General features: G+C 38.3%; 2 protein-coding genes across 2 annotated transcripts in view; one reads left to right on the forward strand and one right to left on the reverse strand.

Moving 5' to 3' along the window:
- The window catches only part of ALG9 (ALG9 alpha-1,2-mannosyltransferase), a 104,190-nt gene extending 102,220 nt beyond the window's left edge, over positions 1 to 1,970 (forward strand). Inside the window, exon 16 of the mRNA XM_050910811.1 lies at positions 1,895 to 1,970. The gene's annotated coding sequence lies outside the window, so the exon portion shown is untranslated. The remainder of the gene's footprint in view (positions 1 to 1,894) is intronic.
- SIK2 (salt inducible kinase 2) overlaps positions 1 to 13,296 on the reverse strand; it is a 59,763-nt gene that overhangs the window by 37,758 nt on the left and 8,709 nt on the right. The window contains exons 2-3 of the mRNA XM_050910810.1: positions 10,673 to 10,789; positions 7,478 to 7,541 (exon numbers count right to left, since the gene is read on the reverse strand). Coding sequence (XP_050766767.1) covers positions 7,478 to 7,541; positions 10,673 to 10,789 — 181 coding nt within the window. The remainder of the gene's footprint in view (positions 1 to 7,477; positions 7,542 to 10,672; positions 10,790 to 13,296) is intronic.

Here is a 13,296-nt window from a genome sequence, read left to right on the forward strand (position 1 = left end):
ACCAAAGTGAATACAGTTAAGGATAATGAAGATGATTAAGGGACTGGAGCGCTTGTCATACAAGGGGAGGCTGAGAGAGCTGCGGGCGTTCAGCCTGGGGAAGACAAGGTGCAGAGGGGAATCTTATCGTACGTATAAATACTTGACAGGAGGAAGACTACAAAGCCAGACTCTTCTCAGCAAAAGTACCCAGCAAAAGGACAAAAGGCAGTGGGAACCAACTGAAACAGAGGAAATTCAATTTAAACCCAAGAAAAAGGGCTTTTTCTGTGCAGGTGGTCAAATGCTGGAACAGGTTGGCTAGAGACTGCAGTCTCCATCCATGGTCCTGAGCAACCTGCTCTGGTTGACGTTGCTCCGAGCCGCAGGGCTGGACTAGACATTCTCTACAAATCCCTTCCAACCTCAACTCTTCTGTGATCTGGGTTCAGTGTAAGGCAGTCAAGACAACGCTCATCCGGTTCAAGCTTAGTAAGGAACAAATAATCCCTTATGAGGGGACACATCATATTTCTAGTCTTACGAATGCCTATTAACAGAAGCAGTAATAATCGGTTAGAATTTCAGCTAAGGAAATCCACATTAAACATTAGAAAGAATCTTTATAATTAAAAAAATTCAGATCCTGAATAGCTTTGTCTAGGAAGGTTACTAAATCTCTCTCTCTAGGGAGATTTCCAAGAATGGTGCAGCTGATCCTGCGCCAAGGCTAGGACATAACAGATAGCTGCTCAAGCCCATTCTAGTCCAGCTTTCTGCATCTCTGCTCAAAACATGTATGAAATTGTCCAGGACAAACTGCTAGGTAAAACTGGGCTCTTACAGGTACAGACATAATTAAATACTAATACTCTAAGAAATCAAAGAGACATCTGAATGTCTCCTTCATGTGGAAGCACTTCTGGAGATACTTCAGTTTATTCTTTATACCTAAGTTTATTCTTCACTTAGGTGCAAGAAGCTGAGAAGTTGACCTTGTAAGCACAGAGGTTTATACAATCAAACATGTCTCCTTAAGGCTTAGTATTTATACTGAAGTACTCTAGAAAACTTGTAAGACTGTCTTCTATATCGACTGAGCCAGGATACTACAATATTGCGAAGGACTAGTTATGAAGGGAATCTTGTTCTTGATGACAAAAGAACACTACTGCAGCTTCCCTAATGAGGAGAACAAAATCCAGGAGAGAATTTAGGTCACCGATTAAACTGTGCATCAGTTACTACATGTTTCCGAGAGAAACACTCAGAAAAGTGTCAATAAAACTGTAATAGCACTGTTGCTTTTTCATTTGCACAACCATAGCACACTTTGCATGACTAGTTACTGTACATATTTAATGTAGGAGTGTTTTCACATCTAGCTGCTGTTTTGTGTAAGAAATGTTTTTCTAAATATTCACCAGCCTTTCTGCAAGTTCAGTGCTTTGCTATTCCAAAATCAGATTTACTTTGAGATCTACTTCTCAGGTATGTTTGATTTTGCATGCGTAGAAGATGAGATCCACCAGACTGCCTGGGCTGATCTATTTTCCCATACAACCATTGGGCACACACTGTGAATGCACAAGAGCCTCTTGCAAAACCAGCCTTAAGTCCCAAGGTACCCTTTAGGACAAGAGAGGCAGAGCATAAACAGGACTGACTAAAGGAGCTTATTTTGCATTTCTGTGCATTAATATCATTCCACAAAAGTAATTTTTTAAATGGGGCAGGTGATGCTCTGGCTGGCATCTGGCAAGAGTAAGAAATAAGCATTGTTTCCATTGTGAATGCTTTTGAAAATGTCAGAATAATCTTATGGTTCTTACACAGGCATCTCTCTGCTTCACTGTGAAGAGTAGGAGTATTAGCACAATAATATAGCCTGACAATACCCTATTATTTCCTGTAGGTTCTCTAAAAGGCAGCAAGGTCCCCACAACCTACTGTCCAACTGCAAAACAGACTGAAGGTTGTAAGGAACACCTAAACAATCAGGAAAGTCAACTGAGACGTAAGATAACAGAGTGAGTATGCCAATGCAGTTAAGCTGTTCTTCCCAGGCACCATGTACTGGCAGTTGAAATGTTTGCCTCTTAACTATTCCTTAGTCTTTCTCTCCTTCACATTTCTTGCATGAAGTAGAAAAATGAAGTACCAGGAGAGTACATACATAGGTGCAGTCACCCTGTCACGTGTTGTACTGGAGCTCTAGATGAAGAAGTTGTGCTATTATCACTTGTTTGGTAGTTTCATGCTAAAACCTAGCAGGAGGCCACATGAACAAATTGAAGGACAAGATCAAAATAACTGCTCCTAGCTTCAGCCAAAAGCAGCACATTCCTTTAAATAGTTACAATTGTTGAGCTAGACATAAATCACACAAGCTGGTAGTTTGGTCACGTTTACTTTTAAAATGCACATGTAGTATGTCAGACAGCAAGCACGAGGGGGTAGAAACAACCATAACTGAAAGCTTGGCTATTGCCTTCCCCCTTGCTGAACAATTATGTTGTTTTTAGGCTTAATAGTCAGCTTCCCCCTCCGCAGTCTGGATTCTTGTAATATAAACAAACAAACAGTCACTGATGAGAAGCTAGAGAATTAGCCCTTCAGAACAGGTTCACTGTAGTCAGTTTAGCTAACAGATAATCTGCATCTCAACTGTTTTAGAGACTTCAGGTGAGAGATGCTGAAAAAGGTTACAAGATGGTGGCTGTAAAGATACTTTTAAAAACACAGCAGAAACAGCTAGTTAAAAACTTCGTAGATCTGTGAAGTATTAAGCACAACTGAAACCTTTTTAATTCAAATGTTTTATTAAGTCTAAAGACCTTTTTAAAAAGCAGATCTAAAATGTAACAGCATTTGAAGTGTCCAGGGTAAACACATTATTTACTGCAATGACATTAACTGACAAAAGGTAAATTCAAAACTGCTGTTGAGTATAGACAATTTCACTGAAGCTATGAAAACAGCGAAGAATGTTAGTACAGGGGTTAAAAATAATCCTGTCCATGAACTACCAGTCAGCACTATGAAATGATGGTTTAGCAGAGCTGAAAGGACTCAATGAGGTTTAATACCAGGCTAGTCACAGTGAACTTGAAAGCCTGACATGGTATTAAGAGAACATTTACCAGTTACCAACTACTGACAACCATCTTGAAGAGCATACTATGCTATCTTAATTCAAGAGGAAGACAGAAGAGGGACTTCTATAAACTCTCACAATTTTTGTACATCACTGAGTAGCAAAGTTACTCAGGAGACCTATCACAAAGGCTAACTTCAACCTAGGGAGTCTAATCTCTCAGCTCCTGCTGTACTCAGAGGGAAAAAAAAAAAAAAAAAAAAAGAGAGGCTCCTCTGGAGGGTGAGTCAAAGCTCTGAACCAGCCCCCTGAGAGGCCTCTCACTCCTCACTGATTACAGGGGGAACATACAAGAAGATCAGCCCCAATAGACTGAAGTTTGTCTCTCTCATTACACTTCTCCCACCTCACTAGCTTTTGAGTAAAAATTTAAATAAGCTGCTCTTGCCACAAACCTAGAGCGAGTTTTTGTTTGGTTTTTGGTTGTTTTGTGGTTTTTTAAGCCCCCCCTTCAAGTGCAATCAAAGGTTAGTCAAAGAACCAAACGGAGCACAATACTTAAATGCTGTCAGGAGACTGATTAACTGAAGAAATAGCAGGTTCCACAGGTTTCTAACCATCTTGCTTTAGAAGAGAAAACAAAGTAAAAACCCCCAAAAAGCAGGATCATGCATGGCAAAGTGTTAGAAACTTTGAAGACAGTTGGGTACAGGACTCCAGAAGAGCATCCCACTACTTGTGCTGTTTGAAAACTAATGTTATAAAAGGGAGACTTTATTTTACACATTGTTAGACTTGACATGGCAAATTCAAAACGCCCAAAGAGGGATCAGGACAGGAAGGAGGAAAAGCCATAGTTTGAGTCATCTTCCTACTTTTTTGGTTTTTTAAATACTACCATGCTTTTCTCTACTTTCCAGTTACATCACAGTTACCCTGGACATGATATCCTGCTTATGACACAAGCAGTCCAACGATAAGGACTTAAAATGGGGGAGCGGGAGATAATACAGACAACAAGAGGGGACTTTGAACATTTGAGTTCTGTTTCCATGAAATCCATCCCCCCACCCCCCAGTGTAAAACACAAAGATCAGTCAGGCTCCACCTCTTCTCACTCCAATCACCAGGACCCTCTACATGGTGAACTCTATTCCATTGCCCTCGTGAGTTCATTCTGCCTGGTGATGTTGAGTGACAGTTTCAGAGAAACTCTCTCAGCAACTCCAATTTTGTTATTGCAACTAAAATGCATGTGAAAACTCTAAGTGCCTGGGTATCAAGCATAAAACTCATGAAATTAGTTTTTATTAAGCAAGAAAGGTTGTTACTTTAACACCTCAGTCCAACTCCTGAACAAAGCAATAGTACCTGCTACGTATGAAATACTCCAGCTAAGATTTTCTTTACCTTTGAGAATATTTCTGCTTCTCTGCTATTTTTCTATTCCTTTCTTCTGTTACTCTATTAGGACATGCTAGACTCATTCATGGAAAATAAACCCATTGTCCTGGGTACCATTCAAAATTAAAGTTATTACATATTGCTTGACAGTGATTATTTGCTCTTCACCTAGCACTTACTGTTGTAGTGCACTTTCTGTCTGAGAGCCAACAGAAAAACCGGAAGAGACTTTTTCCCCCTCTGAAATTCTAACATGTTTCTGCCATTACCTCATTTCTGCTTCCTCCTCCAAAAACATGTAACAGTGGTAAATACATACAACAGCAGAATATCCCATCCTTAATTACAAAAGACACTCAGAAATCATTCCAATAAATCAGAAAAAATGATTAATTTAGACTTAATATTTCTGTATAGCTTTTTTCTCTAATAATGGACCCAGAAAGATTCCTTATTTTAATGAGAAAACAAGGTCTAAGAGAATTAGCTAAACTGTGTCTGAAACATACATTAAAGGATCTGCAAACAGGGAAAGTCTCAGAGCCCCAAAAAGGCTTTTCTTCTTCAGAATGAACTAAGAGTTTAAGTCAAAGTTTTACAGGCAATGAAACACAATAAAGCCAAGACAAATAAGGCAAAGAGAGTCACCGTCCAAGCTACCTCTAGAACCTTTAGCCACGCTGATTAAAGTTGTATATTTTTTGCCCTCTGTTAATTTGTTTTTCCCTATGACCACCTCACTTTCTCACATAAAGCAGCAGCAAAAAAGCTTCTGGTCATGTAAATGCAACTTAATAGTTACAGAATCTTGACTGAGCACTGAGAATGTTTCATATGTGAAACCTTAAAACTACACAAAATACACAAACTTAACCTGATGTAGGTACAAAGGTAATTTTTAGATAGATTTTTGGCTTATGCTAATCACTTATGCAAGTCTGCATACAAATCTTGCAAGATAAACAACCTCCAATGTTGTAGTTCCCAAGGCAAGTAATAAGATGAATGGAAAGATTTCAGAAGAAAAAAAAAATTGTAGGCCAGCCTGCAACTCATGGCTGGGCTTCAAGATTAGCACTGGTTTGAGAACAGCAGCTTAGAAGGCAAGAAGAACAGAATTCTCTTTCTTCTTATTCAGTGTTTCCAGATGGTAATCAGTGTAAAGCAAATCATGCTGTTCCTTCAGAGAAAAAAAACACAACACAAAAAACAAACCAAAACAACCAAATCCACATTCCTGAGAAATGCACAAGATATTCAAAGGTTACCAGGCCCCAAAACAGACCTATGCTAACATGCTGTATACAGAAATGGGAGTAACATTCTCGGTATTTTATCATCCCAGCCTTACTAGAACATTGTCTTGCTATTCTGCAGGTTGTCAACCATTTCGAACAAGTTTGAGTAGCAAGCTCGTCTTTGGTCAGAAGAACACAGGCTCACCCAAATTTTTTGTCGCATGTGTGGGAGCTAAAAAAGCATTTTTACTTTGATCATTAATGCATATTTTAAAGTTAAAAGGCACTAACACAGATTCGTTAAGTTAAAGCCACTACCACAGATCAGAATGAAATGCATTTAACTACTTAGCATCACATTTCATATGTTTCTTCTTTGTGGCCTAAAAAGGAGCACTGCTATATATAGTTAGTTCTGGGAAAAAATTCAGCCTGTCCCTCCTTGAGGGGACTTCACTGCTACCCTAGCCACAATAGCTTAGAAAAATCTCAAACAATAACTTGGGACATGTATGCGCAGTACAATCACGGAAGACAAAATGCCCTAGAGATAACTAATAATGGCATAGCAGATGCCATAAGCCTGACTTTTTAGAGCTATGACAGTTATTCAAGCTATACTGAAGGAGAGCTCAAAGGCTACAACCTGGCTGCCATAACAAGGTCTGTGTTACACACATGATTTTTTTTTACTGTGCTTGTTACCACAATCAAGAAGGGAGAGAGAGTGCAGGAATCGCCTTCAATACTAGAACACAAGCCTCAGGAGCGTGGAATCACTTTTACTATTCACTCCATAGCCCTGGGGAAGAGTAAAGGCTGATGCACAGCCACTTCACAAATTCCCTTTTAAATAATCAGCAGCAATCTAAAATTTAGCAAGCTTCCTCAGTTCCTCTGGTCCTTCAAAATACTGAAGGATTCTCTACTGTTCTGCACTTCGAGCGATCATGTACACTCAAAGAGGGCTGAGCAAGTGTGAAGTGTTATCTGCTCTGAATATTTATATACTACAATTGTCCTGCACTGATTTAAGTAACAATTTTTTCCAAAGAAATAGAATGAGACCTCTATTGTAGTCCAAGCTGAGCGTTACAAAACAAAAAAGTTGCATCGTGAAGTATTACAGCTAAAAAAATACTGTATTTCACAGAAATTTAACACTGAAGTCCTGCTTGAGTGATGAGTTTGAGCCAAAGAACAAGAATTAACGTGAATTTGACCATGCAGGTCAACACAGACAACCTAAAATGTTTATTATGAGTGTTACTCCAAGTCACCCTGATAACCCCTCCTGCCCACCATGTCTTCCTAAAAACATATTAAAAAATCATGTCTGATAAATCAGTACATAACTGCATAAGAAACAGATTCTTCAGTTTACCTGAAATACTGTTCGGGCCACTGTTCATTATCAGGCTGAACATTTAAATACAGTTTTTCATCTCAACACTGAAAATCTGGTAATGCTGTCAGCTGAGATGAGAGTTTATCCTGCACTGTTCTGTTTAACAAGCTATGTCTTCTGCTAAAGGAACATCAGTGATTTTTAATGTTTTTCTTACACTAGTGTACACTAACAGTTTTCCCTGAAGTTCTTAGTTCTAAAATGAGAATGTGACAGTTACCACACATTTCTTGACAAATAAAGGAAAGTGACATACTACAGTAAAAGGGATCCTTGGGCAATATAAATACAATTCACAAACTTCAGAAGTTAACATTAAGATGTTGAACATGAAAATATTCTCTTGCTTACCGAAAATTTCTCCATTTTTGGCAAATTCTGTCACAAGGTACAACATGCTTTTGGTCTCCATCACCTGTTGATGGAGAAATCGCACATGAGATTGTTTGCAGGAAGAGCAAAAAGCAAACACCCAAATGGATACTTATTTTCATTGTTCTCTTCTGGTAAAGATGTGAAAGTCTTTGCCTTGTACATACAGTTATCACAATCTTTCACTTTATTTTTTTCAAGTTACCTCAACAATTTCAAGGGGAGTATTTGCATGCTAAGCACAAGGATAAGCTTTAAATACTTCATAAAGCCAGTGTACGGAGGAGGAGGTGGATAGGATTCTCAGCCACAAGTGACTAACACAAAACAATAGCATCCTCAACAGCTAATTTAAAGACTTTCCTTTAAGGAATTGGCCTAAAGTAATTCCCTTGCTCAACTTTTCTAACATGCTGATGGCTGGTGCCTGGGAAAGAAGACTGGGGATAATACTGACCTCTGTTACCAACAAATCTCTAGTTATAGAAAGAAAAAAAAACCAAAAAACAGATGAGCATCAGTCTTAAAACCTGGCAAAATTCAGGTAAAAGCACCACATCACAGGATCCCATTGTACGTTGGAGAGTACAGCTACAGAACTATCACATCCTCAATATATCCTCTGGTGGGAAGAGGAAAAGAAAACCCACCAAACTTTAAGCATCTTTTACTTTGTCTTTTGGTAAGTTCCAGCCTTCCTATTACAAGAACAGACTACTCACAGTTCGGAAACACGGGAGGCTGGAAGGAATAGAGGGAGATAAACAGGAAAAAAGAAAGAGGGTAAGGGGAAGACTTCAAAACTTTTCTATGAACAGTTGTTCATGACCTTGAACAGAAAGATTTCACCCAACAATTCAACATTCCATACTTCCATGATATAAGTTGGGAAAACGCAGCCCAGTCAGTTATCTTGCAGCTTTCTTCCTCATGATCTACTCCTCAGTTGCTTAAACAGCTACTCAGGAATGCATTGTACAAATAGCATAATCAAAAGATACACTGAAAGTGAAAAATCCTCTACTTCAAAATAAGAAAGTCATTTAGGACTTCCCTTCAGTACAATACAACAATTTCAACACCCAACACATTTTGGGCCTATTTCAGTAACTACAGTAAAATAGTTCAGCCTGAGCTGTCTGTGGACAAGACCTTCTTGAATTTGATTTTTCCATTTTCTTTATGCACAAACTTGAAAGTAACTAGAAGACTGCTCACAAATAAACTCTTTTTAGAAGAATGCTTTAAAAACCAAAGCAAATCCTGAAAGATATAGTTATAAAACCAGCAGAATTACCAAAAAACTGACAAGCCAGCAGACAGAACAAGACAGCAGTTCTTCAGTCTCTCCTGCACCCTTGTTTAATTCTACAACAGCTGAGCATATTATGACTGAAATGTCTGTATCTGGAAGGCAAAACAGTTTGGAAAGACTGTTTTAAACCAACATTTGGAGACAGGAAGCTGCAACAGCCTGTGGATTACATGTATATGGAACCATTCTTAATCAAGCCAAGATTGCTAGCTTCATTACCTAACTGACAATCTTCAGTAGTTCCTTGACAGGAGACAATTCAGAAACTTGTACTGTGGACACAGTACAGTGATGGGCACATTATACAAGCACTAGTGAGACAATCTGATTGAAGGCTATTTTAAAAATAAACTCACCTATCTACCAAGTGCACTTCTAACAAGCCAATCCCTTAACAGTAAAGGGGTAAGCACTACATAATAATTACCCTCCTCTTCAAGTGATCTTGATCTCCAGACTCTCCTCTACCATTTTTGTGTTTTGTCATTCATTCAGAAGGAACTGGGGTAGATATTACTCAAGCTAGTTAGAAATTTAACTCTCTAAGGTCCGCCTCTACTCAGTGAATCAATACTTTTAAGAGGAAGTGTCAGTCTCCCATAAAATGAAATTAAAGCTAAACAAGTCTAAACTGGGATCTTCATCTTTACTCAGTAGAACTCTAACACCATAGGTCCAAGTCCTCACGCTCACATTGCCTTTATAGACGTTGTCAGGTGAACTTAAAGTTTGGTTTTAGCATCACAGATCTTCATTTGTTTGTTGAGCTAGGTTTATTTGAAAGAAGCAAGACAGTATCTCAGAAGCACCATGTGGTTTGTTAAACAGAACACTAACAACAGACCCCAAAGGGAATATTCTCAGGAAAGCCTTAAAAGCAAGAGTTAACTGAAGCAGAAATGCCAGCAGCCTCAAACATTTTACCATATGCTAGCAGGAACAGAAAATGAAACAGAAGAGAAACAATATAAAACAAACCTATATTTTACTATACAAACTATGCACACTAAAAAAAGTCACAAGTAAAAACCTTCTAAAGTTTTCATTGTCTGCGTTATCACAAGTGCAGGTTTATCTCTTATGTAAATACACATTGTTGTACCATAATTATTCATCCTTTATGTTATAAAGGGATGCATTCAATACCACAACACACATAATTCACTTTAGGATAAATATCAAATTGTCCACATCCACAACAGAAGTGAAATGCAAGATTCCAACAAAAATAAATCCAAAGAACAGTTATCCGTCTCCTACTAAATGCACTTCAAGATAAAGTGTTTGGGAAGCTCTTGCTTGGTGCATGCATTTACATCACAAGCACGTCTGCAGAATCTGGATTTATGTATCCTCATGTCTTATCTTTGGATAAGAAGAAAAGGCTGGAAGAACTCCTCAATCTGCACTCTGAGCCAAGACTGGACTAAAGAAAACCACTTTATCCACGCAGATCCTCCCAGCTAGTACTCACTGTAGACACATTATGCTGAATATTCCTACCCTGCTCTAGCTTACACAGTATCTTGTGTACTAACAGACAGCAAAGTCTCATCACCAGGTGTTTCCAACTCAGCTCTTTTACTAACATAAAATTTACAATCTTCTGTGTATTTTAAGCAGATTTCGGGTACACTTGAGTATCTAACATGGCCAGCCTAATTGGTACCATGGAATGAAGACCACCACAACTGATGTACTTTCAAAAAAGTTAAACACTTATTCAATGCAAATCAATTCCAGAAAAGCAGAGTTTGTCACATACTGGTGATCTGCCAGAAGTCACTGGTGTAGAGCAAACTCTTCATACAGGAGCAAAAGAGAGGGGGAGAAGGGAAAAAAGACACTGCTAACCATACCTGGTAGAGCTTTATAATGTGTGGGTGATCAAGCATTTTCATTATCTGCACTTCTCGGTATATCTTCTCCAGATTCACAGCATCCAGTTGAGACTTGTCAATGATTTTTATTGCCACCTGCAGACAAATAGAAAAAGTGAGATTAAAACTCCAACGTTTTCCTCATTGATTTATTCTCATTATAAAGGGAATAATGCAACCCCAGATAACTGGGGGCTTTCTTCTAGCTCAGAAATACACAACCCACACTTAAAAATACAGCAGCACAATATCAAACATGTCAGTAGTCCCACTAAGTGGCTGCAGGACTATCACCTACATCAGCATGTCAGAAAAAGAAAGTTTTACAAGAAACAGAAGACACAGAATAGGTGATGGAGGCCAATGCTCCAATGAGCCCAGATGCAGAACACTTATATCAGTAGCAGGTGGGAACAACTGCACGCCCTTCACAGAGCAGTGTTGTAAAGACAAAAATGTTCTTCAAAAGCCTAATGGTGTCTATTTCTGGAGTCAAGGTAGCCAATTTGAATACCAAAAATGCAAAGTGGTATATTAAAAGAGAAACTGTTGGCTCAACACAAATAATCAAAACATGGTGGATCCATGTAGTTTCAACTGTTATATGCTTATTTTAACTGTAATTAATATGCTACTACATAAGGACACCTGCATTTCATCTGTTCAGGGAAAAAACTCTGTACAGATATGTTTGTCAGTCAGATCTTGCAGGCAGATCTCAATTAGTTTAGAAAACAGATCTTGGTCCTATTGACCTTGTTTTTAGCCAATACCTGCAAAGTGAATCACAGATAACTACACATGCTTAGGAGACTAAAAATTTCAAACAGAAGACATTTAAAAAAACATTTTAACCAAGAAGAAAGAAAAATATAGCTGCTATAAAAACCACACAAAGGATAACAATACTAAAGAGTATTGAATATATAAATGGTGTTTATTCACCCTGAATATCACATTATTAATGCTGAAGCAGGAGCATACAATGTAAGTCACACAAATACTTCCAATTATAACTGCATTTCACAAACTATTGAACTATAGGAGACAGCTGCTATGCAGGAGACAAAAATCCACAGGAGGTGAACCTCATTATCTCCAGTAAGGCTGATCATGGACCCACCTGAATTCAGAATTAACTATTTATTGACTTCATTTCAGTATGCTTTTGCTTGATAAACTCTTCAAAAGTCACTTGTCTTCCCCAATCACCAGAAAAATAAGATTCCACTCTGAGTGAATAAACCGATCTAGCCTTGTAATTGGTGAAAAGTTGTTTAAGATGCAGGATGCACTCTTACATAGCTGAAGCAGAACAAGACTATTTTCCAAAGCAAACAATTTAAAAAAACTTTTTTCAAAAGATAGGTGTGGGGTTTTTGGTTTTTTTAAAACAATGCCTGATTAATGTAAAACTCACTGAAACTAGATTTATCAAAAACAATACACATTTATAAGAATAACAATATATACAGCCATTAGACAGAAAACAAGAAAAAAGGTTCACATTCCACAACATTTTCACCATTAATCATGAGTTACTCCATAGCCTTTATTCATTGAAACGTAACAGTGGACACTTTGGAAGAAGTGGTACCTAAAATGGTATTCAACCACGCCACACTGCCACCCTCCTCCCCAGCTCTCTGCAACTTTCTTCTATCCTAGTATAACATACAGCAATTTAGGGGATCCTGATCCCCAATCTTTTCAAAACATGCTTCCCCCTGTTGTCTTCTGCTAGCTATTTGTATTTACAGCACTCTCCATAATGCATCTACTCTGCCCTCTTTCACATTACACTACATTGCACACTGAGAAGCATACAGGAACAGTGATGCTCAAGATGGCAAGTCCTAAAAGGTTACAGATCTCCGTTTGAAAGTTTCTGTCTTTTGACTGTGAAGACACTAGCTCTAAACCATGCAAATAAAACATGTGGGTCAGCTGCTTCTGCTCCTGTTTGTTACCCCCTCATCCTATTCCCATTCCTTCCAATTACAATATCAATTTGCTGTCTTACACTTGGTATAAGTAGAAAACTTGATAATAAAGGCCTGGCTTCACACATACAAGGAATAAGGGACAGGCAAAAGAAGAACAGTAACATGCATGGGACTGGACTATCCAAATGCATACTTCCTACTTGGTCTTGCCAGATGTGCACTCCCTTTGACTACTCCCTACAGCAATTGCTCACTCTCTCAGCAGGTCCCCTTTCACTCACTTATAAAGGCAGAACAGCAAGCTGCTTCCTTATTTGGTCTGATTATATGCCATGTGGCAGCAGAGGATGCAAACAATCATTCATGCAGCTTAAGAAAAAACACCACACAAAAACCATACCTTTAAGTCACCCTGGCCTAATTTCAGATCACACCTAATAAAATGACTTCTGGTTATTGTTTATTTTTTGCAGGCACAATTTATTAGTCTAAGAAGAAATCACTTCACTAGAAAGTTACAAAATGTCAAAGTAATCAACCCAAACCACTAAAGCCAGACCAAATTCTTATACATCAGGAAATATTTATTAAAAACAACCCACGTGTCACATTTCTCCCCTTCCTCTAATTTATTTTATACTGTCTCTCTGGAATCAA

This window comes from Gymnogyps californianus, chromosome 25, assembly GCF_018139145.2.
Source record: "Gymnogyps californianus isolate 813 chromosome 25, ASM1813914v2, whole genome shotgun sequence".
Classification (NCBI taxonomy): domain Eukaryota; kingdom Metazoa; phylum Chordata; class Aves; order Accipitriformes; family Cathartidae; genus Gymnogyps; species Gymnogyps californianus.